At 51.8% G+C, this 23571-nt stretch overlaps 9 protein-coding genes across 9 annotated transcripts; 3 read left to right on the top strand and 6 right to left on the bottom strand.

Annotated features, from left to right (window-relative positions):
• Positions 1-26: 26 nt before the first annotated feature.
• On the bottom strand, positions 27-3060 carry BCR37DRAFT_369561 (6-phosphofructokinase). Its single transcript, XM_040868315.1, has 2 exons — positions 2674-3060; positions 27-2634 (listed from the first exon to the last, which is right to left on the bottom strand). The coding sequence occupies exons 1-2, from the start codon at positions 2977-2979 to the stop codon at positions 85-87; spliced, it is 2856 nt and encodes a 951-aa protein (XP_040723961.1). The 5' UTR covers positions 2980-3060; the 3' UTR covers positions 27-84.
• A 150-nt stretch (positions 3061-3210) lies between these two features.
• On the top strand, positions 3211-5142 carry BCR37DRAFT_399600 (uncharacterized protein; the record flags this gene model as incomplete). Its single annotated transcript, XM_040871780.1, has 1 exon — positions 3211-5142. Exon 1 carries the CDS (start codon positions 3310-3312, stop codon positions 5140-5142), a length of 1833 nt encoding a protein of 610 aa, XP_040723960.1. The 5' UTR covers positions 3211-3309.
• A 48-nt stretch (positions 5143-5190) lies between these two features.
• Positions 5191-7959, bottom strand: BCR37DRAFT_414425 (uncharacterized protein; the record flags this gene model as incomplete). Its single annotated transcript, XM_040872263.1, has 2 exons — positions 5191-7698; positions 7741-7959. 2 exons carry the CDS (start codon positions 7957-7959, stop codon positions 5341-5343), a joined length of 2577 nt encoding a protein of 858 aa, XP_040723959.1. The 3' UTR covers positions 5191-5340.
• A 77-nt stretch (positions 7960-8036) lies between these two features.
• On the bottom strand, positions 8037-8867 carry BCR37DRAFT_381270 (uncharacterized protein). The gene has a single exon (XM_040869654.1). The coding sequence runs from the start codon at positions 8491-8493 to the stop codon at positions 8182-8184; it is 312 nt and encodes a 103-aa protein (XP_040723958.1). The 5' UTR covers positions 8494-8867; the 3' UTR covers positions 8037-8181.
• Positions 8695-8936, bottom strand: BCR37DRAFT_349406 (CHCH domain-containing protein; the record flags this gene model as incomplete). Its single annotated transcript, XM_040867924.1, has 2 exons — positions 8695-8745; positions 8787-8936. 2 exons carry the CDS (start codon positions 8934-8936, stop codon positions 8695-8697), a joined length of 201 nt encoding a protein of 66 aa, XP_040723957.1.
• Positions 8937-9093: 157 nt separating this feature from the next.
• BCR37DRAFT_399598 (uncharacterized protein) lies at positions 9094-12622 on the top strand. Its single transcript, XM_040871779.1, has 2 exons — positions 9094-9268; positions 9309-12622. Exons 1-2 carry the CDS (start codon positions 9150-9152, stop codon positions 12565-12567), a joined length of 3378 nt encoding a protein of 1125 aa, XP_040723956.1. The 5' UTR covers positions 9094-9149; the 3' UTR covers positions 12568-12622.
• Positions 12623-15823: 3201 nt separating this feature from the next.
• Positions 15824-19336, bottom strand: BCR37DRAFT_393905 (THO complex subunit 1 transcription elongation factor-domain-containing protein; the record flags this gene model as incomplete). Its single annotated transcript, XM_040871375.1, has 4 exons — positions 15824-16649; positions 16690-16827; positions 16873-17087; positions 17885-19336. 4 exons carry the CDS (start codon positions 19334-19336, stop codon positions 15824-15826), a joined length of 2631 nt encoding a protein of 876 aa, XP_040723955.1.
• Positions 19337-19418: 82 nt separating this feature from the next.
• Positions 19419-21159, bottom strand: BCR37DRAFT_381265 (propionyl-CoA carboxylase-like protein). The gene has a single exon (XM_040869653.1). It carries the CDS (start codon positions 21091-21093, stop codon positions 19432-19434), a length of 1662 nt encoding a protein of 553 aa, XP_040723954.1. The 5' UTR covers positions 21094-21159; the 3' UTR covers positions 19419-19431.
• Positions 21160-21270: 111 nt separating this feature from the next.
• On the top strand, positions 21271-23175 carry BCR37DRAFT_393903 (uncharacterized protein; the record flags this gene model as incomplete). Its single annotated transcript, XM_040871374.1, has 1 exon — positions 21271-23175. One exon carries the CDS (start codon positions 21271-21273, stop codon positions 23173-23175), a length of 1905 nt encoding a protein of 634 aa, XP_040723953.1.
• Positions 23176-23571: the final 396 nt, after the last annotated feature.

The raw sequence follows: 23571 nt of genomic DNA, 5'->3' as shown, positions 1-23571 counted from the left end.
AGTGAGATAGGAGGACAGGACGTTTTGCAGTCACAATTTGCCGCTTTCTATCTTAGAGTCTACCGAAAGTGTTTCTTAACCTCGTCAATGGAAAGATTCAGATTCACGCACGACTGAAGGTATGGCACGGCCACTAAGCAAATTGACCGTATCCTTGATGTCCCGCCACCAAGCAGCCTTGGGCCTGCGTTCGCGGCTGTCAGACTCACTAGCGAGGAGGTCAGCAACAGGTGTCAGCTTGACACTCTGTCCACGAATACCAATGACCGCTGCAGTTTCGGGGACATGTCGCTGGTCAATTGGCTTCTTCCCATGCTCCTCAATGAATTGCATGCACTTGATGGCCAGTCTGGTTGCTCGCACACGATCCATGGGCGATGGAGTTCCTCCTTGCTGAATGTGGCCAGGCACTGCTGTTCGCGTCTCGAATCGACCATGCGCCTCTGTCGAGATGATCTTAGAGATCATCTCGGTTGTATATGTGCCACTAGCCTTTTCATTTCGCAGAATAAGCTTGCCAGCACGGTTCTCCCCACGGTCCAGAGCATAGGATTGCTTCAGATGTTGCAAGTCATTGTAAATCATCTCGAGAGAGATACCATCTTCTGGTGTGTAGATAGCAAGAGCTCCAACAGTCAAGCCCGCCATGGTAGCGACATAACCACATCGGCCACCTTGTACCTCGACCACAAATACACGTCTTCTGGACGCAGACGCACTTTGCTTTGTGGCATCGCAGTATTGTACAAGCGCATTGAGACAAGTGTCTGATCCGAGAGAGAAGTCTGTCCCGGGGACATTGTTTGAGATGGTAGCTGGCAGACAGACCATTGGAATCCTGAATGATGGATATTGGTTTCGAGCATTGTGTAGCTGTCCAAGCGCCGTAAAGGCCTCGAACCCACCAATGAGCATGAGCGCGTCAAACTTGTGCTTCTGGAACTGATAGGCCGTCATTCCAAGATCAATGTCTGGCAAATCACGGTTGGTGCCAATCTCTGAGCCGCCGCGCATGGTCCATCCATCTACACCCATCCAAGTGAATTCTCGTACGCCTCCTTCGTGACCATGGCGAACCAGGCCAGGAAATCCATTGTGACAGCCTAGTGGAGTATGACCCCGATTGAGACAATAGCGAACAGCTGCGGCTGTCGCCGAATTCATTCCGCCAGCTGGGGCACCGACATGGATGATGGCGACTCGAAGGCGCTTGTCTGCTGGTAACGCAAACTCTGGGTCTTCCAACTTGACCTGCGAGGTATGAATATAGGTCTCGAAGTTCTCAGCAAATTCTGGGTCGCGCAGGTCCATGGCTGCTGCGAAATCCTTCCGCTCAATGTTCTCAGCAACTGCATGAGTCAGCTTGACGGCATCCATGAGAGGGTTTCTCGTGATGACATTTTCGGTGATGCCAATCATCGGTGAAGGCGTTTCCGGGGTAGCATCCAAGACAGCTTTGACAGCTTCACATCCTTGCACTGTCGCAAGATAACGGTCATAGAAGCAGGGTGTGCCTCCACGTTGAATGTGTCCAAGAGTGGTTACTCGCGTGTCAAGTTTGAGTTTTGAGACTAGCAGGTCCTTGATGGCGCCAGGGGTGATGGGATTCAGGTCACGATCAATCGCACCCTCAGCAACAATGATGATTGTAATTCGACGGCCCAATTTGCGATGGGCCTTGATGCTCGCACACATTTGAGCCTCCCAATCAGCTTCAGTAGGTGGTCTTTCCGGGATAAAAACGAAATCAGCCCCAGTAGAGACACCCGCCATCAAGGCGAGCCATCCACAGTGCCGACCCATGACCTCGATGACGAACGCGCGCGAATGCGACAGCGCTGTAGCGCCAATCGAGTCAACAGCCTCGCAAATTCGATGGAGTGAGGAGTATGCACCAATTGTCGTATCCGTTGACGACATGTCGTTGTCAATACTGCCCACCAGGCCGACGATGGTCAGGTGCTTGTAGGGGCTGACTTGTTCTTCTGTGAGCTCACCCGTCTTGACGAGCTCCTCGATGAGTGATGGCCATTCTGCACGGAAAATGTCTGCACCAGTCAAACTGCCGTCACCACCACAGATGATCAGCGCATCAATGCCCGCTAGGACCAGATTCTTTGCACCAGTCAGTCTCCCTGGACGCTCCCGGAATGTCATGCAGCGCGCAGTACCGATCAGGGTACCTCCTTCACTAAGCCAGCCTCGAACATCCTCCCAAGACATGCGCTTGATCAAGTCTCCACCTTGCACAAGACCCTCATAGCCTTCGTAGATGGCGTAACTTTCGCAGCCCAGAGCAATGGACATACGCACTACAGCGCGCACAGATGCATTCATACCCGGAGAGTCTCCACCGCTCGTCATGACGCCGATTCGTTTACGCTTGCCATTCGCTTGCCTTGGGACGTCTCCGCCCAGAGCATTTTTGAGAGCACTCGCTTCGCGACTATGTCCTTTGCGCGGTGACTCTGCTTGGGCTTTGGCTTGTAGTACTTGAGATGAAGAACAAGCGTGCGATCTCGTCGTGAAGCTGACTTGATTGCCCAATGGATCAGTTGCAGTCAGTTCCGCCGGGCTGCCAGCTCGATGCTTTGTGTACTGAATCTTATCGTTGTCGAAGTGCGAGATGAGCCTCTGATGTTAGAACATATTCAAAAAGAGTAGATACCGTACTTGAATACTGCGAGTCTTGAGTGTGAAGCTGCTGCGTGGCTTGCTCGCCTTTTCATCGTTGTTCTTTAGGACTACAATTTTGAGCACGACGGTCTCATCAGTCTCCTCGTCGAAGTTGATGAGCCAAGCTTCACGCTCGCTTTCTGTGGAGAAACCATCGACAGGCTCTGAGTTCTCATCTGCGCTTGAGAAGGATTTGGTCTCGATAAAGCCAAGTGATGCGTAAAATTCAATCGTCTCGAAGTAGCCTGCCTGGTCAAAGGCTCTGAGAGTGAGAGAATCTAGTCCTGCGATTTTGGAAGCCATCTTCACCGAGCCGAGTGCTGCTCAGATCGAGAGGCCCAGCTAACAAGTACTTATGCAGAGAGATGGATGCGAGTCGTTGCTGTCACCGGCCGCTATCTAATCAATTCCGCGCGCTGTCAAATTTCATCCCACGGAAAGGGAGAGCACGTGCCAGCACCACTGCCAGATTCAACGAGCAGCAGATGGACAGACCAGCCACAGCGGCAACTGCTCAATCTACACGCTGCTACAGTCATCAATCGCCTTCATCTTGCTCAGCTAGCTTCTCATCTGCTCAATTGCTCTGAATAAATCTTTCCTTAGAACGCGCTCCTACTATACTGCGGCGCAATGGACGCACGCAATGGCCACAGCATCGGCTTGACTGACATGATTGAGCGCCTCGCTACTGAAGATGTCATACCCACGGCTGCTAGTGTGACCTTACAAGGCAATACTATCACTGGATCCTCGCTTCGGCCTGTGCAGCACACGCCAAGCAAATCTGCTCGGTTTGCGCCAGACTCTGCATTTTCAACTCCACACAAGGAGACAGACGACCCAAGCTGGTCACGACGCGATGTTCCGCTGACTCAATCGGTCGACGGCACATTAGATATGCGCTCTTCACCTAGGTATCCCTCTGGAATACATTTGTCGCCAAGGCGCGCAAGTCGTGTAGCCTCTTCACGCATTGACGAACACATCTACTATCGCGGCTTCCTTGAGGGCGCATGCTCAGATGTTGCCATTACGGCGTTTGGCAAAACATATGCACTGCATCGCATCATCCTCGATCGGGCGCCCTTTTTCAACATGATGTTCTCTGGGCCTTGGAAAGATGCTGATTCGTCTGCCATGGCACTTCAATTTGACGACGAGAACATCACGCGACCTGCATTCGAGGCTGCCTTGGCTCGTGTCTACGGCAAAGAAACTAGTCCTGAGACGGTCGATACACTCAGCCTTCTGGCAACAGCAGCGTACATCGACTTAGAAGAGTTGCAAGAAGAATGCACAGTCAGGCAACTACGTTCACTCAACACCTCTACATTAGGCAAAGTTGTCTCTTTTGTGTCTGGTACAAGCGATTATGGCTCAGCCAGTGAGAGATTGAGGGAGGCATGCCGTGCTCTGCTTCTCCGGGATGGCTACGAGATGACGATGGAAGATTGGGATGAGGTACCTGATGGTCTTGCGGCAGACATTTTAATGCATGATGCCTTTTTCTGTCCAGCTGAAATTGACCGCTACAATGTGATCGCTTCTCTCTTACGTCACCGCAAGACCAAGGGACAAGATGTTTTTGTGTTTGAGCAGCTGCTGGCAAGCAAAATTCACTACATGCATATGACACAGTCTGAACTCAAGAAGATCAAGTCAGATGGACTCGTGGATGAAAATGTACTGTTCAAGGCGCTCTGGGACCAAGTGGAGCTCAAGGAATACATCACCATTGGCAATGGCCCTGTCCTTGGCATCACGACCAAGGAAGAGACAGAGTATCCTGTGCCTCGGGATGAGACCTCTTACATTGGAGATCCAGCACTGACACCGACCTCTGCAATCCACAGTCCGAGTGGCCCATTGAAGCCAGCAGAGGCACACAGCCTCTTCCCACCTTTCCGCTTCTCGGCTGAGTTTGAACGTGTCGGCGACCTGAAGGAGGATACACGCGTCTACAGTCACACCGTGTTTTATGCCGGTAGCTACTGGAACATTTACATTCACAACAAAATCCGAGCGCGCAAAGCACGACAACTTGGCGTATATCTACACCGAGTCGAAATCAAGGCAGGCGAGGGCAATGGCTTTGAACGAAGCTCTTTTGACTATCAGCAAGATTTGCAAGGGCATGCATACATGGATACTCACGTCACACCGAATGGCTCACCTATGAAGAAAGATGCCCAAGGAATTGCCTTGACCATGCCAGATGTGAAACGTCCCTACGTCGACATGCGCAGCACCATCTCAACATTCTTCAAAATTTACTGTCCAGCCCGCAAAGGTTCCGCTAAGATTGGAGTGACTGAATTCCAGTCTGCGCCTGATGAGTTCAATCGCAGCCAATCTTGGGGCTGGAAATCTCGTGGACTTTGTTCATTTGATGATCGTGAAGGTGAAGGCGAAGACATGGAGCAGAGCCCGCTCAAGTTCATGGTCTGTCTTGGGCTTGTCTAGGCAAAGGTGTATGAGCGATTTTCTTACTTCTCCCTACTCAATTTCTTCCAATTACTTAATAGGAGTAGACGCAGCGTTGTAGCGGCAATGGCCTTTCTTTTGCTATTGTTCTGACGTTGCTTGAAAATTTGGCTCTAGTGTATTGAATGATCTAAAGGCTGCAGAAAACAGAAAGGTGTCATAAGGTCATTAACAGACTCAGGCAATATTCATCACCTCGAAATATCGGTCCACAAGCTCAATGTCCGTCTCATCCTCCAACACAAGCAGGAAATGCAAGGGTTCTTCACCGCCAGCCATGGAGCGAACATAGGTCTCCAAGACATAGCGTGCTTCCTCGTCAGATCCCCCTGAGAATCCCTCCTGCTTTTGCAAAGACAGAAAGTCGAGCAAATCTGGCAGACATCGCAAAGCAGAGACAACGTCACCAGGAGCAGACGCACGTTCACTAGTCTTGTCAACTGCAGAGAGGCGTCGGTTGATGTACAAGTCCACGGCAGTCGATGGCTGTTCACTCTGCAGCATTCGAGCGAGTGTGCGCAGCGAAAGGCCTCGCTCGAGCGGTCGAGCTGGTGCTGGAACAGCTTGGCCTGTTGCGGCCGGTGTAGAGTCAAGCGAGACGGGCGTCATGAGTTCTCTCTCTCGCTCTGCTACTGCCACTTGCCGAACGACCGCTTCTTCCTTCACCTTCATGGGCGGTGATGGTTGGACCACAGGTGGTGGACGCGCTAGACGCGGATCAGTCGCTTTTTCTGCACCAGCAGCAAAAGAAGAGGTAGCAACAACTCGCTTTTCCGGTGCATACAGTGGCGAGCGCGTCCGGTGAACAACAGCATTTGCGACAGGGGCATTTGGTATGCGTATTGGTGATCGGGAACGCGACCTGCCACGGCTTTTTTCGGCTGATCTGCCAGCCTCGCGCTGACTAGCGCCATCGCGACGAGCGAAAGACACTGGTGGCGATCGTGATCGTGGTCTCTGGTAACCATGCTCAGCCGGTGGCCTTGAAATGGCCTGTCGCCTCGAGAATGGCGACGGTGAGCGTTCAGATGGGACACGGCGTCGAGGCTCTGGCGATGGGCTTCTGTGGTCATGCCGTCCTGACGATGGTGGACGTCTGTAAGGTCGCATTTCAGGGGATATTGGATCTTCTCTGTATCGCCTGGAACGCGATGTTGGACGTGCATGAATGTTCGATGATCCAGGTGATCGTTCTTGCCTCCAGTCTCCGCCGCGTTCGCGATCGATATAGCGGCCCGGAGATGGCGAGCGACGACGGAAATCCGAGTAGCCTGGGCGCGAGGGCACAGCTCGTGGCTGGAAGCTGATTGGAGATCTTGTGCGACCGTAACCATGCTCGTTCGCCTGCGGGCGTGGTGAACGAGAAGGGGAAGGACGCCTCATGCGATTGAATTCTGGTGAATAGCCCCTTCGTCGATCATCATCCATTTTTGATGTCCGAGGAGTCAGCGATGGTCGGGCGCCATTGTTACTACTCGTTGCGTGCGTACCTGCTGTGGGCGCGTCAATCAAAGAACCATCCTGCGCCAAATGCGCATACAATACTCGGCCGTGGAAATGTCTTGGAAAGTGAGTGCAGATTTTCTCGCGGATGACGCGATTGAAGAATTGATCAGGGTTGTGCCTGCAGTTGTATCGCTCGTGATTGTCGACGGCTTTGATGTTACCGCCGAGAAACGTGGAGCAGAATCGGCACCTGGTGTCATTTGAGGGAACACCACCCATGCGAGTTCGGCCAAACTTGAAGAAATCTAGGTCGTCATCTTCAATTGGAGGCGTATCCGAATCCTTTATTTCAATTGCAAGCTGGGGTACAGTATCAGCGGAGACTCGTTTCTTGAAGGCCGGCAATTTTGAAACCTCTTTCATCGTCTGCGCCTCGATCTTGTCTTTGGAGGGTACTGTCTTGGCAACTTGACTTGTTGGAGCTACTGCTTGTTTGGCCTGTGTAGATCCTGTATCCTTTGGTGTAAGCTCTGTACGCATTGTCCCGTTCTTGGGGTTTATGACGGCATTCGCAGCGTTGCTTGTTCGCCCAGCATGCTGGACAGGCCCTTCTGAAGCATATGGTGCCAATTTTGTATCCTCTTTCGGCTTTTCAATCTCCTGAACAGCCATAGCAGTAGCTTGCCGTATCTCTGTTAACGCAAATTGCTGCAGTTCATGCTTTTGAGGACGCCAAACTTCAGGCACACCGATGGCACGGCACATACTTTCCCATTGCGTCAGGTTTGTACCTTCTGGTAAAGTCCACGTTGTCTCGGTGTCTCCATTTTTCAGCGTACAAAGGAAGAAAGGCCTCCTACCAGACTGCGAAGAGAGACTGCAATTCCAGCCAGGAGGGAGTCCGCACAACTGCTTTTCAGGCTTGCGCACTTGATCGACGACGCTGATTTCAGGATCGCCTGCCTGGAATGCGGCGACCAGTATCTTGCCAGTGCATGCGTATCCTTCAGAAAAGCACCATGCGCAATCGTCGCCTGCTCGTTTGTTGGCATGGGCTTCGAGGTCAAACTTGCAGGGTTTTCCTAGGACCTGTGTTGTCAGCAACACGTCGCGGCACGAAAGAAATCATACATAGCAATTGGTGCAGACGTGACTGAGAGCAACGCCATTTTTTAAGATGCGATCACGTTCGGCGCGTCGAGCCACAATGCCAGTCTGCGAGGCTCGTGCATCCTGCGCCTTTGTACAGATCATAGCTGTGGAGGAAAGTAGACCCTGCTGGCATTCATGCTGTCCCTGAGGGTCGTCTGGGCCAGTGTGTGTTGTGGTGGCCGATGCCTCGTTGTCCATTTCGACTTTCACGGAGCTGCGACAAGGAACAGAGCTGGCGGCGATTGAGGACCAGCAAGGGCCTCGCAGCAGAGAAGCTGTCAAGTAATCGATTAGGGTACGCACATTTATATACTTCTGGGCACAGGGCCTCGCTTGGCTATCGCGTGGATGGCTGCTCTCATCCTTGCCAATGTGCCCAATGTGCTCAGGGGAACCCACGAGGAAGGGTCATGTTGCTGATCAGCGACGGGGGGCCAGCTCATCAAAGTTGAGCACTGAAACTCTGAGGGGCCAGACACAAGCTGGCGACAATTGGCAACAATTGAACAGAATGTCGTCTCTCTGGAGGGCGCCACTGTGATAGCCAAGACGACAAGCGTATTCACTGTTCAGTGGCACCGGGCTGGCATGGCCTGCTCTGTTGCAAGTCTCCTGAACGTTTGATGGAACGGGCACGATAGATGAGGTAGCATAGCAACACATGCTAAGAGTTCCAGAGGGACAAGCAAACCTGCACAGCCGCGAGAGTCTGCTCCGCGGCGGACTCGGCATCCTTTCGCCATTTTACCGTGAATGAGACCAGCCGGTCTAGATCTGCGTCAGGTAGTACTCTTATGCAGAGTATTTGGAGCATGATACATCAATTTTGAGATTGCGACGATTCTCAGCTGGTCTTGACGGAGGTAGCAACAGATCAGTCTAGCAACGCGCCGCAGCAGTGCTCTCGAGAACATGTCCAACCATGCATGCGCGTCATTGTGTCCGTTCCTTACGCTCATCCCAACATCGCTTGAATGCCATCATCTGCAAGTCAGCTTCCATGCACAGATTTAGCAATATCACACTTCTTTTGTGCACTGTCTCCAATCTCCATGCTTCATCTTGCAGTCTAGCAAAGTCTGGTTCTCCTTGGTGCAGCCGCCTTGTTCAAGGGCTTTGTCCCAATTGTCGGCGTCTGTTCCGGGTTGAGCCTCAGGTCGAGGAGATGGTGACATGGGTCTATGTAAATCTTCAAATAGAGATCAAAAGTCAACGAGAAAGAAGCTGAGCTGGCTGACAGTAGCACTCTTAGCAAGCTCAAGTAGATGATGTGGTGTGAGGCTGCCGGTGTCTTGGCTCGATCGCGTGAAAAACCGAATTCAGACACCTACACAAAACAGCTGTCGCATATACAAGTACACTAGCACAGCCAGCAGCGACGCAGGCCGATGGGCACGAAGCGGAAGGCTCCCTCCTTCGACCCGGACAGGATATGGGCAGAACTCAAGCGCGATGCGTTCTCGTCCAAGAAAATCGCCGCACTTGTCAAGAGCGGCATCCTCAGCAGGTGCGTCATTGCGGGCATTGTTCGTTTTACTAATTCGCAGTGAGTTATGGCCAATGGTCAAAGATCACGATAGTCAAGCTCCTTTATTGCTTACCGCAATACTTGTCCAAAGCCGGGTTCAAGAGACGAATGATCCAGAGATTGAATTAAGTCGTGATGGCGTTGGCATTGTCATCCAGCATAGTCTAGCAGGGATGCTAGACGAGAATCTCTCGATGAGGGCCCGTACTCTTCTCGGCCGATTCGTCCTTCTGCTATTCCAAAATCTGCATCTCGATGGTGTTAGAGAGAAGATACAGCCGCTTGTGTCAATTTCAATATGGTCCAACTTGCTAGAGACTTATCGCGAGGAGCTTTTCAAGCAAACGCCAGTGCTGCGTAAACGCTATGTCAAAAGTCTGAAGAGCGTGGACCCCGCTGCGAGCAGATGGATCGCCATTCTCTTGACACAGACGGTGCACCTACTACATCTGCAGCGAACAGATGCCGAGACAATTGAGTTTGCTGAGACTGTCCTCCAGCTCTTTGTGCTTCTCCTGCTTCAATTACCGACCCGTCGCTACACATACTTCCTGTTCGTCGATCTGCATGCATTCGCCCTGCTGGAGAATGCCACTCGAATGCTACAAGCAAACAGCAATGCTTTACGTGCAGGTCTTGCTGCATTCAGACAAGCTTTGATGTTACCATATGACAATATCGCTGGGCGACCCTTGACGGACGCTGAAGCAAGGGCAGAATGTAATTCTCATGTCAACAGAATGCAGCGTATCGCTTTTACGAATCACAAAGATGCCCTTCCACTTACTGCTCTTGCTCATCACGATGCCGCAACAGATCCTACGGAATTAGGGGAGCACTTGAGTTCTCTACGTACCGAAGAAGTACACGAGTTCTTTAGGGAGTGCTATGTGCGAACTGATCTCCTCGACCTACCACCCGAGCGCCCGTTACTGATCAAAAGTTTCATTCAGCGCTATGTATCACCTCTCCAGATGCGGCCACTTTTCCAGGATCCAGTCACGCCAACTGAAGTTCATCTCGATGCTGTCAATTTCCAGATACCACGCACTCTCCAGTATCTGTCGCTGCAGGATCTGGTACTCCGCGAGTTGAATCACTGTCGAGACAGGTATTACACTACTCTTCGGAATGAACTGTCGGAGACTTTGACGCGAATCGCGCCAGTTGTACAAGGCGACAAGCTGACGATGCGAGGTGAAAGCAAGAACGCCAAATTACTCACCAAGCCTCCCGTTATTTTGGAGGTCTTGCCACCAAGAATTGGACAACGCCACCCAGAACTTGTCAGGGCTGAGATCAAGCTCACTTTAGCTGACAGCTGGGCGGATCTGCAGGCAGGGCATCTCTTATCGTTTGTGGGACTTGGCGAAAATGAGGCTCAAAGTTTTACGTTGCGCCATTTGCGGACTGCATTTGTTGAGGAGATTCTGTCTGCTGATGGGAAGCCTATCCGAGATGCGAATCAGCAGAGTCATGGGCAGGGTCAAAGAATTGTTCGCTTGCTCATGGACACAGACGCTTATGAGGTAGATCGTCGAGCAGACAAGGTCGATGAAGTCTACTCGGCACTGCAGATTGTGGTTCAACGTCCCAAGAGCACAAGGTCAAACAATGATCATCTCCTTCTGCAGCATCTGCAGAGCCTTGGAACTGCTGCTCAGAGTCCGATCGCGGAATCTTTTGTTGATTTACTGATAGGCCTGAATTCAGAAGGGCCGCCCATCTCGAATGCCCCTACTGATCATCAACAAGAAAAGCCTATCTTGAAGCTAGCCGAGCCTCAGCTGAAGGCAGTCAATCATTGCCTCAACCATTCCGTTGCACTTATTGAAGGTGTGGCAGGGTCTGGCAAAACAACCATTTTGACAGAAGTGCTGCAAGCACTTTACGCTAAGCACGATGCCAAGACTCTTTGTGTCGTGGCGGATGTTCAATCTGCTCATGAGATGGAAGCCCGACTACAAAAGATGGGAGTCGCCGGTCGGCACATATTCAATTCGACCAAATCTGGACTCTTTGGACAAGCGCGGGAAGCTCTGCGTCTAGTAGACGTGCAGCGAAGGGACGAATTGAACAAAGTCACGAAGCTCGCTTCAAAGCTGGGCATTCATGGTGATCACGGAGCTAGCTGTGAGGCTGCTGGCTATTTTCTCTCCGCTCTTCAAGGGCCGCATGCTACAGAGACAGCCAGACAGCAGGTGCAGGAAGCTGGTGGACTGCCAGATACGCAACTACTTGAAGAGCTGAGGCCGCTGGAGTGTCTTCAATTCGATACCGCAAGAGAGTCTTACCTCCTTTCAACTCTTGCACGCATCATGATTTTGCCAGCTTGTGATCTGGTCGCCAGTATATCTGTCGTCCAAAATGCTGGCTGCAAATTCACGAGTCTGTTGCTTGACGATGCAAATGCTCTGGAGGAATGCCAAACATTGGTTGCTCTCAGTCTTACGGATCCGGCCACGTTGCATCAAGTTGTACTCTTTGGCAATGACGGACATCTGAGGCCGGCGACTCAGAGTCTCTTTTCTCGCTTAATTAGCACAGGTGTGGCTCGCATCACGCTTGATGTTATGCATTCCATGCGACCTGAGATGACTGCCATTATGTGTCCTGGTGCTACCACTTCTTCAACCCAGCCCATTGTCGCCAATGCCGGACTCTCTCGTGTCTGCCAAATGATCAACGTGCCAACCTACAACGGCCAAGACGAGTCTGAACCCCGTCCTGGCGTCTTTCAAAATCTGGGCGAGGCCGAATTTGTGGTTGCACTGTACCAGTACATGCGCTTGCTGAATTATCCGAGCGAATCGATCACTGTCATTTGTTTGGAAAAGGGTCAGCAGGCTCTTGTCCAAGACATCATGAAGGTACGCTGCAAAGGCAAAGTATTTGGTATGCCAAAGGTTGTCACCGTGCAAGAAGGATATGCGCATTCATGTGACTATGCGCTTATTTCATGTACTCGGACAGAGGCAGCTGGCTCTTTGCTCGATCGGCGTCTTTGTGCCACTGCCTTGTCGAGAGCACGACTTGGATCTTACGTCTTTTGCAGAGCAGATGCAGTGCGAGCAAGTGGATGTTGGCCTGGCAAGCTTGAGGAGATGCTGCCACAGGATGGGCTGCTGCAGCTTGTATCAGGTGAGATGTTTGGTGCCTGCAAGCGCAAGTCGAGTGATTTGGGCGAGGCGGTGGCCATGTCTGGCGTTGAGCATCTGGGCCAGTATGTGTATGAGATGACTCAGAAGAAGCTTGAAGTCGAGAGCAAGCGGACGTAGCGACTGCCCTGTTCCTTCATCCATACTGTAGTAATCTACTAGCAGTAAATCGCATTTCATGACTGCTCCATCTCACGTAGTCGCGACAATCAACCGCACCAGGACGTCAGATCAAGCAACACCAGGCGCGGAGACGCGCAAGTTGCCAGATGCGTGTATGAGCAGCATACTGCAATGAGCCTGCTTGACGACTACGTAGGTGCGACCAATGGCTCGTCGTCAGCCGCCACAAATGCACATATCCCAGCGACACATGCAAGCACAGTCCTCGGAAGCGCCATGTTTAGCATTGACAAGGTTGCACTACCCGAGGGCCTACTATTCACGGATGTCCGGGTGCAAAACAACATTCTGGTACTTGCTGTTGCCAATAACAAGCTCATCAAGATCGATCTAGCGTCGCCCAATGATCTGATTGATATGGAGATTCCCCGCGCCAAGGGCGACATTGGTCAGCTCCTGCGCATTTTCTTGGACCCTACCGGCAATCATCTACTCGTCACGACCAACAGTGGTGAAAACTGGTATCTACATCCGCGGTTAGCAAAGGCGGTCAAGCTGTCGAAGCTCAAAGGCATCATTGAAAGTGTCGCATGGAACACAAAGGGCACAGATTTCGCGACAAAGGAAGTGCTCGTTGGTCTGGGCAGCGGGTCTGTGTTTGAAGTATCTCTCGAAGCAGTAGAAGGCTTCAATCGGTCTGTCGAGCGGTTCGTACGTCTCGTCTATACCCATTCTCAACAAGAGGCCATCACAGGCTTGCTTTGTTACTCAGGCAACGACAATGCTGTACACGTTATTGTCTCGACTAGAAGCACCATTCTCCATTTCACTGGACCGGCGGGCCGGTCTACTGGCGATGCGCCTATTTTCAGCTCCATTCTGTCAGGGGATCCAGGCGAGCATGGTTTCAGTACAGCTTCACCGGCATCACAACTTGATGCCGTCTCAGATCAGGATGCAGCAGCAGGGTATCATTTTGCTTGGACGTGTGCTTCAGGCATCCTTCACGGTGGTGCACCGTCGTCAGGTGGCGACGCCTCTTTTGAAGACGCACGTCTACTCAGCGTTAACGAGGATCACAGCGCTCTTATGATGCTATCAGCCTTTCACGTCTTTGTCTTACAAGACAATCAAGTGCTGGCCTACAACCGCTACAATAATACCGAGGTCTTTCGGGAAATCGTCTCCAGCATGGACCCGCTCATAGGGGTTGCAGCTGATCATGTCAAACAAACCTACTGGATATTCTCAGCATCAGAGCTTTTCGAAATCACCGTTGAAGATGAAACGCAGCAACTCTGGGACATTTTCCTCAAACGCAGAGATTATGACAAAGCCCTCCGGTACGCGTCTAATGATATTCAAATCTTCACTATACGCGAGTCCCAGGCGAAAGCACTTATGGCTCGCCAAGAATATGCTGCAGCTGCCGCGCTCTTTGCGCAAACAAGTCTGCCCATTGAGAGTGTCGCATTGCCATTTCTGGATCTGAATCAGCGCGATGCGCTTCGGGTCTACCTGTTGAAGAAGCTTGATGTGCAAAAAAAGGGTGCTGATGTGCAGAAAACACTACTGTCGACTTGGGTGCTAGAGCTTTTTCTGCACAAATTCAATGCCTTAGATGACGTCCAGAATGCCAAGGGCAATTTGCGAATAGAAGCAGGTGGGACTGAGATTGAGGAAGTACAACAGGCTTATCTGGCCTTCATTGCCAAACACAAGCATTCTCTTGACAAGGAGACGGCGTATTCGCTCATCAACTCTCACGGGCGCCCAAAGGAGCTTCTCGCTTTTGCTCAAGCCATCGGTGACTATGCGTACATCGTTGATCAATACATCCAGCAAGACAAATATCTTGATGCGCTTCAAGCGCTACGTCAGCAAAACGATCTCGCGCTAGTCTATTCTACTGCATCAATCCTCCTTCCTGAGAGACCATCGGAGACTGTCGAGGCCTGGATGGAGATGGCACGTCTCGACGCCTCCAACCTGTTGCCAGCCATTCTCTTATACAACACTCGGCGGCAGGTGAAGATTCAGGAAAACCAAGCTGTACGATACCTTCGGTTTGCCATCCGTCACCAGCACAACACCGATACGGCCGTGCACAACGCCTTGCTCGGCATCTATGCTCGAGACGCACGGGGAGATGAATCCATGCTCCTTGAATACCTGCAGTCTCAAGCATCTCCACCAGTCTATGACCTTGACTTTGCGCTACGGCAATGCAAGCGATATAATTGTGTACTGAGCACAGTGCACATCTTCTCAAGCATGGGACTACAAGACCAAGCTGTCAGCTTTGCGCTTGAACAAGACAACATCGAACTCGCAACTGCAGTGGCAGACAAGATGGATCAGTCACCACAGGTACGCAAACAGCTCTGGCTTATGATCGCCAAGCGCGTGATTGCTCAAGGTTCAGATGGCATCAAGCAGGTTTTGGCGCTTTCGAAGCGCAACAACGATGTACTACGCATCGAAGATCTTGTTCCGCATTTCACAGACGATTTTGTGTCGCTCGACGACTATACAGACGATATATGTACTGCACTCGAACGGTATGCGAAGCAAATATCGGTTCTACGGCAGAATATGGATGAGGCGTCTGTAGCTGCTGCGCGCATACAGCAATCTACCGATGCACTCAAGGACAGATTTGCTCTTCTCAGCGTGGGTGATCCCTGTGTCGTATGCGACCAACCACTCATGCAAAGGCAATTTTACGTCTTTGCCTGCCAACATGCTGCGCATGCTGATTGTCTTGTTCGCATACTGCTGCCTACTCTGGCACCAGCTGCCAAGCGCCGACTTGCGCATCTACAAGGGATCATTGCACGAGCAGGTGTTGTGACCGTTCCGGTTGCAAGCTCTGCAGCTTCAGTCAATTCCAATGCAACCGCTCTGCAGAGCGGCTCATCGGTGACGGTAGCAGTGCTTGAAGATGCTCGAAATGAACTCGACTTGCTCATTGCATCTGAATGCATCCACTGCGGCAGTATGAAGATTAAATCCATCGATCAGCCTTTTGTGGGAAGCAGCGATGCAGATAAACAAGATGCGCAAAGCTGGCTAGTGTAGTAGCTCTGTATAGAACATCAACTCATGGACTAGTTCTGCTACAAGTATCCAATCGTGGTTGAGTAATGGCTTACGTCCTGCGAACAAATAGTGGTAGTCAAGAATGACAAAACAAATTAACAGGCGAAGAGGCGATCGTGGAGTATGATGCTACATGTAAAGTCTGCAGTGATCAATTGTCAAAGCTTATTGACAGACGTGCTGTAAATGGATCCTTTGCAAGGCTGCCAGTGCGCGCACCATATTGCTGTTCGAGGCGACCCACTGTTGAAGCAAATTCGTAGGACTGCTGACCAAAGGTGGAGTACTTCTCATCGCTCTGCAGAGAGAGCATGTCATCATTGCCCAAGAAGCCGAACAGCTCATGGCTGATGCTCGGCAATGCTTGCCGTTGTCGCGCTGGTGCTGCCGGTAGTTGTCCACCAGCATGGTTGTCAAGTGACCATGACTTGTTCCAGCCTCGAACGGAAATATCAGCGAGAGATGCCGGTTCTGGAAGGGTACGGGCTGCAACATCAGGCCTTGAAGTCGGCGAACTGGTGACAGGTACCGATCGGGGAGCTTGGGATACACCGTAATTGGACGTGAAGTGGCGCGCAGCAAAGTGGGGCTGGTGATGAAAGGTGGACGGCATAGTGTAAGGACTGAGCACAAGGCTTTCGGGAGTTGAGGGCTCGACGCCACTGTCGTAGCTCATTGGAGACGCCGTGCCCGAGTAATAACCATCTTCTCGGAAGCGTGGCACAGCAGACCCAGAGACATTTGTTGACATGGACTCAGTAGACATGGAGGAGCTTGCTTGGTGAAGAGAAGGCACAGGAGGCAGGAACGAAGCAAAGATGGCCTCCGTGCGCGTGGAGGGTATCTCTGCGCAAGAAACATCGCCAGCAAACCCACCGAAACGAGGGATGCCGAGCGGTCCATGAGATGACGGGTATCGCCGGGAAGCCAGCACGCGTTCAGCATCCTCCTCAGTCATGCGCTTGAGCTTGGCGCGCCTAGAGTCAGCTCTTGAAGTTCTTCAGATGAACGACTTACCGATTCTGAAACCAGACTTGGACCTGGCGGTTGGTGAGATTCTTCACGGTCCTGGCCAAACGTTCGCGTTGTGAGCCGTCGGGGTGTGGGTTTCTGGCAAACTCATTGAGCAAGAAGCGAGTCTCGTCGTGAGTCAGACTGTAGTCAGCAAAGGTCGTCGCTTGGAAAGCAAAGAAGACCTACCGGTGGCGCTTCATGTTCTTCTTGCCGGGCAGCTTCTGACCAGGCGACATGGCATCCTGGTAGTCGCTGTCGAACCCATGATAATCAACGTTCGCCATCTCTCCATATGATGTGGGACCATTGCCCAGCTGTTGGGTGCGAGCATTACCATAGCTCATATTCTCCATGCTGTGGGACAAGTGTTCTCCACATCGACCATGTGTGGCAAGTGTCATCTGTCAAGATGAATGAATAAAGGCTTGATTGCAAGGTCAACGGAAGTTGAGAGCAGACGGCGACCCTTTGTACCTGACCCAAATGTTGAGACGAGTCTGGCCACACGATCTAATTCAGGGGACGGGCCTCGACAGATTGGATGTGAACACGGGGTCAAGAAGCGCCGGCGTCCTAACTTGTCGAAAATGGTAACCTCGTGAATGACAGAAATAAATTCAAGCTGCAGATGCAGATGCTTTTGTATTAGATGGATGAGCATTCAAACTCTGATCGCGCGTAATGACAGCTGCAAAGGTCGCGTCAATCTGCGGTCGACTGATACGGTCTTCACCCGAGCTGCGGGCAAAATGAAACAATATTGTTGACACCTCGCTGAGTCATGACACCGGAATCAGGGGTAGCAGCGGAATAAGTCGTTACATGAAACCGAAGACCCGCTCCGGGCGCGTTGAGTGTTTGAGATCAACGGAACTTAGTGATTCAACGAACCGTGGCGTCGAAGGGCGCTCAAAGGTTGAGAAGAGCCTCCACACCGAGACGCTCAGCACTCGCAACTTTTGTGCGCTTCTCTGGACTAGTTTCCATCTCTGCGTCCTCGGATAGACTTCGCTTCGCCCCTGATGGCCTTGGCGACCCTCAGACGACGGTCGCGAATCGCGTGGGTTCTAGGCGTCAGCATGGGTCTAAAATCTTATTTGGCAGCAAATATTGACTGTGCAATTCATCATGTGCTATTTGGCCTGAGAACGACTCACTGATTGGTTCTCCCTCTCCTGAATGTAAGCTGCCAGATTACCCCGGCCACGCCTTGCGTAAACAGTCTGATATCATGCTCCCTAGATGAGCGAAGAGCCAGCCAAGACTGCGTTGCAATCTGCTCTCGTAATTGCGTGCGAGCGGCTTCCGATTGTTCATCTATGCCTTGAATCGCTGCCAATCGTTCCTCAAGCTTGGATATTTTGAGAGCATAGTCTTCTACTTGAGGCAACGACCTGCTCGCATATGTCTTCAACTCGTCAGGTGACCAAAGACCAGCATCTTGCCACAACTTTGTCAAATTTGCATTGCCGACAGTATATCGATAGGGTTTCGGCAAGGCAGTCAGCGTTGATAGCTTGGCAGGGGCGCTCTGGATACGCGCTTCTTCCAGGGCTGGTTTTGCATAAGGAGGGCAGCTGATAGATTTCCACTTGAGCCATTGCTGGTCGCTTTTCATGAGCGCATCGACGGAGGCCAAGAACTTGATGCCTGCAGGGAGCGCCAGAATGTACTTGCGCACACGATCTTGTAGCGCTGTCAGACGCTCTGCGTCCTCCTTTTGTAGTGCAAAAGTTGACTGAAACGACTTGTTGGTGATTGGGATATCCGCAGAGAAGCTGAAAAGGAAGCCAATGACAATGAGCGCTTGTGTGCAGATATGCTTTCGGAAGGTAATGTCAGACAATTCCAAGTCCAACAACTCTCGCGATGTCAGAAACTTTGGGGTGAAAAAGTCATGAGTGTCGGCAGATTTGGTTGCCGTGTAGTCTGATTCTCTGAACGGTTCAAGCAATTTGTCAAAGGTCGCCATTGTCAAGTCCATACTACTGAGAAATGCGTTGAGCTTCCCTGGCACTAGCAAGGCTGATGGATTGCAGAAGTACCCTTGCAAAGACCAGAACACCGCGTAGAAAGTTGGGTTCTCGAGTGCTTCGTCATCCTTTTCATAGATGGTGACATTGTCCGTATTGAATTCTCCACGAAGATTCACGGCGCTCCGCTCAGACAAGGGAAAGACGGCCGAGAGGAAGACGAGAATGCGACCACAAAAGACTGTGTCTTCAAAATTACTGAGGCGGCGCAGAAGCTCGTTACAGAAGCGCAACAACGTAGATCCCTTGCCCATATGCCTGATGACCATCTGCTTATGCTCCTCCATGTATTCGAACAGCATTTCGCACCCACGAATGGATTGTGTTTCAAACAAGTCCTCGAGAACCTGCACCGGAAAGTCAGTAGCAACCCGGCCCGCTTCTGCGTACTTGACTGATTCCTCCAAAATCGTCTGAAGTTTGGCCACAGTTTGATCTACACCTTCGTCGTTCTTGAAGCCAGCCTCGGAGACATTGAAGATGACGTCGCGCACATGCGACTCGAGCGCAGAGGAGGAAAGGTCGGAGAGCGCATCGACAGACGGTAAGAGGGATCTTGGTACTTCTTTAACGCTTGTTGTAGCCACATGCGAGCGGCGGCGCGCAGGAGCGGGCATAGGCCTTGCTGCAGACACGGTAGACTCTGGTCGCGACTGTCAAAAGGTCGAAAGTCGCAAGAAGAAAGTACAAGGAAATATGCAGTCACAATAATCTACAAGTAAGAACGCGACTTGTAAAGACCGACACGGATACGCTCCATGTCCATTCTCTGGGGCAGCAGGGTCTTGTACACCATTTTGCACCAGTCTACCAGAATGCCTCGTGTTTGCGACGGCCGGACAATCTCCTCGACCCCAAAGCTCATGGCAGTCCGTACTGGGTCAGACAGGACTGCAAAGTCGTGCTGTAGTTCACCCATGAGCTTCTTGGCAGCTTCCGGTCCGCCTTTTTGAAAGGCTTGCTTGAGGGGAAACGCGTAGGCTGCCTCGATACCGCCTTCCAGGGGCAACGAACCCCATTCGCCACTTGGCCAAGCGACACGGAAGTGCGGCAGCTTGTTGTCCACCAAGAAGGCTCCAGCAATGCCGTAACACTTTCGAATGACCACATTGAACATGGGTACCGTAGCATTGTAGTAGGCCTTGACACAATCCACTCCCGCACGCATGGTCCCCTCGCGCTCTGCCTGACTGCCAATGGCAAATCCTGGCATATCCACAAGTTGAACGATGGGGATACCAAAGAGACTGCAGAGTTCTACATGGCGTTGCAGTTTCTTGGCCCCGGCTGCAGTCAAGGCGCCAAGTGACGGCGATTCGACATTGAAAGTAATAAGGCCAACAGTGTGACCAGCAATACGACCAAAGCCAGTGATACTCGGTGCACCCCAGGCTGGCCCGACCTCGAACCAACTTTCTTCGTCTAGCAGTGCTTCAACGATGGGGTAGATCTGGTAAGATCTGCTTGACTGGCGTGGGATAGCATTGTCGAGGATCTTGGCACGTGCGGCAGCCTTGTCGCTTGCAAGTCTCGAGTAGGGCCGTAGAGGAGGGTATTCGAGTACCGATGAGGGCATGTACTCCAGGAACTGCCGGATGATTTCGAAGCAGTCCTTTTCAGACTCGCCATAGTTGTCAATCGCTCCGTTAGCGCAGACGACACCTGGACCACCGAGGTCGCTATTGGTCAGACCTTCTTCAATTCCGGCCTTTTCGACCACAATAGGACCAGCATTGAACATGCTACCAACTTGATTTGAGATGACTGAAAAGTGTGTCATGGTCACTTTTGCTGCTCCCAGACCTACTGCAGGCCCCAAGATGCAGCCAATCACTGGCACTTGGCTCAATGAGTCTAGCATCGGTGTCCATCCTGCCCCTGTCGCTGGAGGGATGTAGGTGTAGCCCATGTCCTTGTACACAGCTACTGAGCCACCACCGGAGCTGCCATCGATGAGCCTGATGATGGGCACTTTGTGCACAAGGGCGAGGTGTTCAAAATAGAGCGCCTTTTGGAACAAGGCTCCATCGGCGTGTCCTGCACGGATCGTAAAGTCATCCGCAGCCAGGCCGACGCGCCTGCCATTGATGGTGCCGAAGCCACTCAAGTAATTGGTTGGCACAAAGTCTGTCATCTCATTACTGTTGCCCTTGAATGTCGGCGTTCCCGTGACTGTGCCGATCTCTCTGTACGAGTCCTTGTCCAGAATGGTATTGATGCGTGTCCTGACCCAGAGCTTGCCTGTCTTGATGTGCTTGTCATACCCACGAGAATTCAGGGGCGGGTTGCGCGTGATGCCGTGGATTTGATCAATCTTGTCATAGATGTCCTTGAACTGGTCTTCTTGAGACTTCTTTTGCCAGCGTCTGCTCATCTCGTTTGATGCAGACTACCCACCACACGTATATTGTCTGTATCTGCTTCGTCGCTTCTTCGTGCGATTCCCCCGCAGTTTTAGGAAGTTGCCGACGAGATGAGAAGCAGACCACACCAAGTTCACCAACACGCTGGAGCTCCAGCTGGCCAGGGAATCGAGGTCTGATCAGGCAGCATGAAGGGCATGGCAGCAGGTCCGCCTGTGCCCCGTATTCTAGTGTCGAACAGAGGCGAAATTGCCATGCGCATCATACAAGCCTGCAACGAACTTGGGATGGAGTCTGTCGCGCTCTACACAGATGACGACCGAGCACACTGCCAGCACGCGACAGTGGCCATCAGACTGCCCTCACCAGCTGCTTACATGGATATTGCCCATATTGTTGGCATTGCAACACGGGGCAAGTGCACAGCTGTTGCACCAGGATACGGCTACCTTTCCGAATCGGCTGCATTCGCCAAAGCACTAGAAGACCAAAAGATCATCTTTGCTGGACCATCCAGTCATGTGCTTGACACTCTCGGAGACAAGAGGAAAGCAAAAGAAGTCGCTAGAGCTACAAATGTTCCCATCCTGCCATCTGTCGCAGTCCAAAACGAAGCCGACATTCAACACTTTGCGATGGACGTTGGTTTCCCTATCATGATCAAAGCTCAAGACGGTGGCGGCGGTCGTGGTATCCGTATCGTGCGGTCTGCAGACGAGGTAGCACCTCTCATGCAAGAGGCGCTGAACGAATCACCAGGGCGTCTCATCTTCTGCGAAAAGGCAGCTCTTGAAGGGTACAAGCACATTGAGATTCAGATTCTGGGTGACCGACATGGAGAAGTGCGGCATCTCTTCGAGCGTGAGTGTTCTTTGCAACGACGATTCCAGAAAGTCATCGAATTTGCGCCTTCGTCCTTGTCGCCTGAACGCATCGCACCACTCATTGCCAGTAGTATCGCCATGGCGAAACAGGTTGGCTATGTTGGCCTTGGCACGTTTGAGTTCTTGGTGAATGCGAGACGAAGTGATGGCTACTATTTTATGGAGTGCAACCCACGCATTCAGGTCGAACACACCATCACCGAACAAATCGCAGGCGTCGACCTTGTAGCCCTGCTCCTCAAGGCTACAACGGATTACAAGTTTAAATTAGTAGATGAGCCATGGCCTGCTCGGCCGAGCGGCTATTCCATTCAATGCCGCGTGAATGCAGAAGACCCAACGACCTTTGAGGTGGCACAAGGCATCATTACCTCGCATATTATGCCAGGCGGCGCAGGCATTCGTGTCGATACGCTCCTGCACAGTACAAAGACACACAAAGTCACTGATACGTTTGATAGCATGATTGCCAAACTTGTCACAACAGGACAGACTTACGAGCAAGCAAGGCAACGCGCCATCTACGCAGTCAGGCATCTTCAAGTGGATGGCATCGTCACGAATCAGGCACTGTTGATGGGATTGCTACGGTCTGGCATGATGCGACGACCTTCTATGCTTGATATTCGGTCATTGAGTATTCCTGGCATGTTGGAGCGCTTGACAAGTGATGGCAGTGTATACCTCGTACAATTCCGAGGGGCTGCCCAAAAGAGACTTGGGCATGATGGCAAGGTTGCCAAACCAACTCCACTGGCGCTTGCAGCTGACACATCCACACTTTTCAGGAAAGGCGACGGGTACACCTTGACTGTGGCACAGGACAGAAAGATTCTCAAGATTGAGCGCATCTTGAAGAGCAATTTCCCCACGCATCTATCTGCAGATGTTTCTCTGGACGGCGGCAAACCCCAAAAGATGGTATTGGAGAAAGCTTCTGGCAATGCTGCGTTGGAGCGCGCATCAGCTGACAAAAATCATGTTGCTTCGCCCTTCAATGGTATCCTCATGGAGATGGTCGCTGAAGAAGGAGAAGAAGTCGAAAAGGGCGACGTCCTAGCAGTGTTTCGACAGCAAAAGATGGAGCTCGAAGTACGGGCACCACGCGCAGGTATCATCAAACGTGTGGCAAGCATCAAAGTAGGCGAGCAAGTGGGTGCAGGGAGTCTTGTGTGCGTTATGCAAGACGAGGCGAAACCGAAGCTGTAGTGGATGTACGCTCAATCTTGAATGAGTGCCGGACTGTTGATATGGGCCCCTTGTTGACTGATCGTGTTTGCTCAACAAAAGTCACCTGGTCTGCATGGTCGACCAAGACCACAGTCTGTTGTCGCGTGCCGTATGTGCTGCCTGCGAGGGCAAGCTCAGGGATGAAAATACTGCCTTGCATGCTCGCAATGTCTGCCTGTGCAAGTGAGTCTGTGCTGAGCACCTCCATGAGATCTTTCACGAGCGCGTCTTGGTCGGTGCTTTGGGTGTGGCGCTGGATGGCCTCATCGAGCAGCTTTCTGCCAGACTGTACCTTGCGCCAGGGCTCCCCGAAATGGGCATTGGACAGCTCGCAGACATCAGCGTGCTCTCCGGCTTCAGGATGTAGCACTTTGA

Source organism: Protomyces lactucae-debilis, assembly GCF_002105105.1.
Source record: "Protomyces lactucae-debilis strain 12-1054 chromosome Unknown BCR37scaffold_14, whole genome shotgun sequence".
Taxonomy (NCBI): Eukaryota; Fungi; Ascomycota; class Taphrinomycetes; order Taphrinales; family Protomycetaceae; genus Protomyces; species Protomyces lactucae-debilis.
Note: the sequence above shows the minus strand (reverse complement) of the source record. Positions and strands in the feature narration are given on the sequence as shown.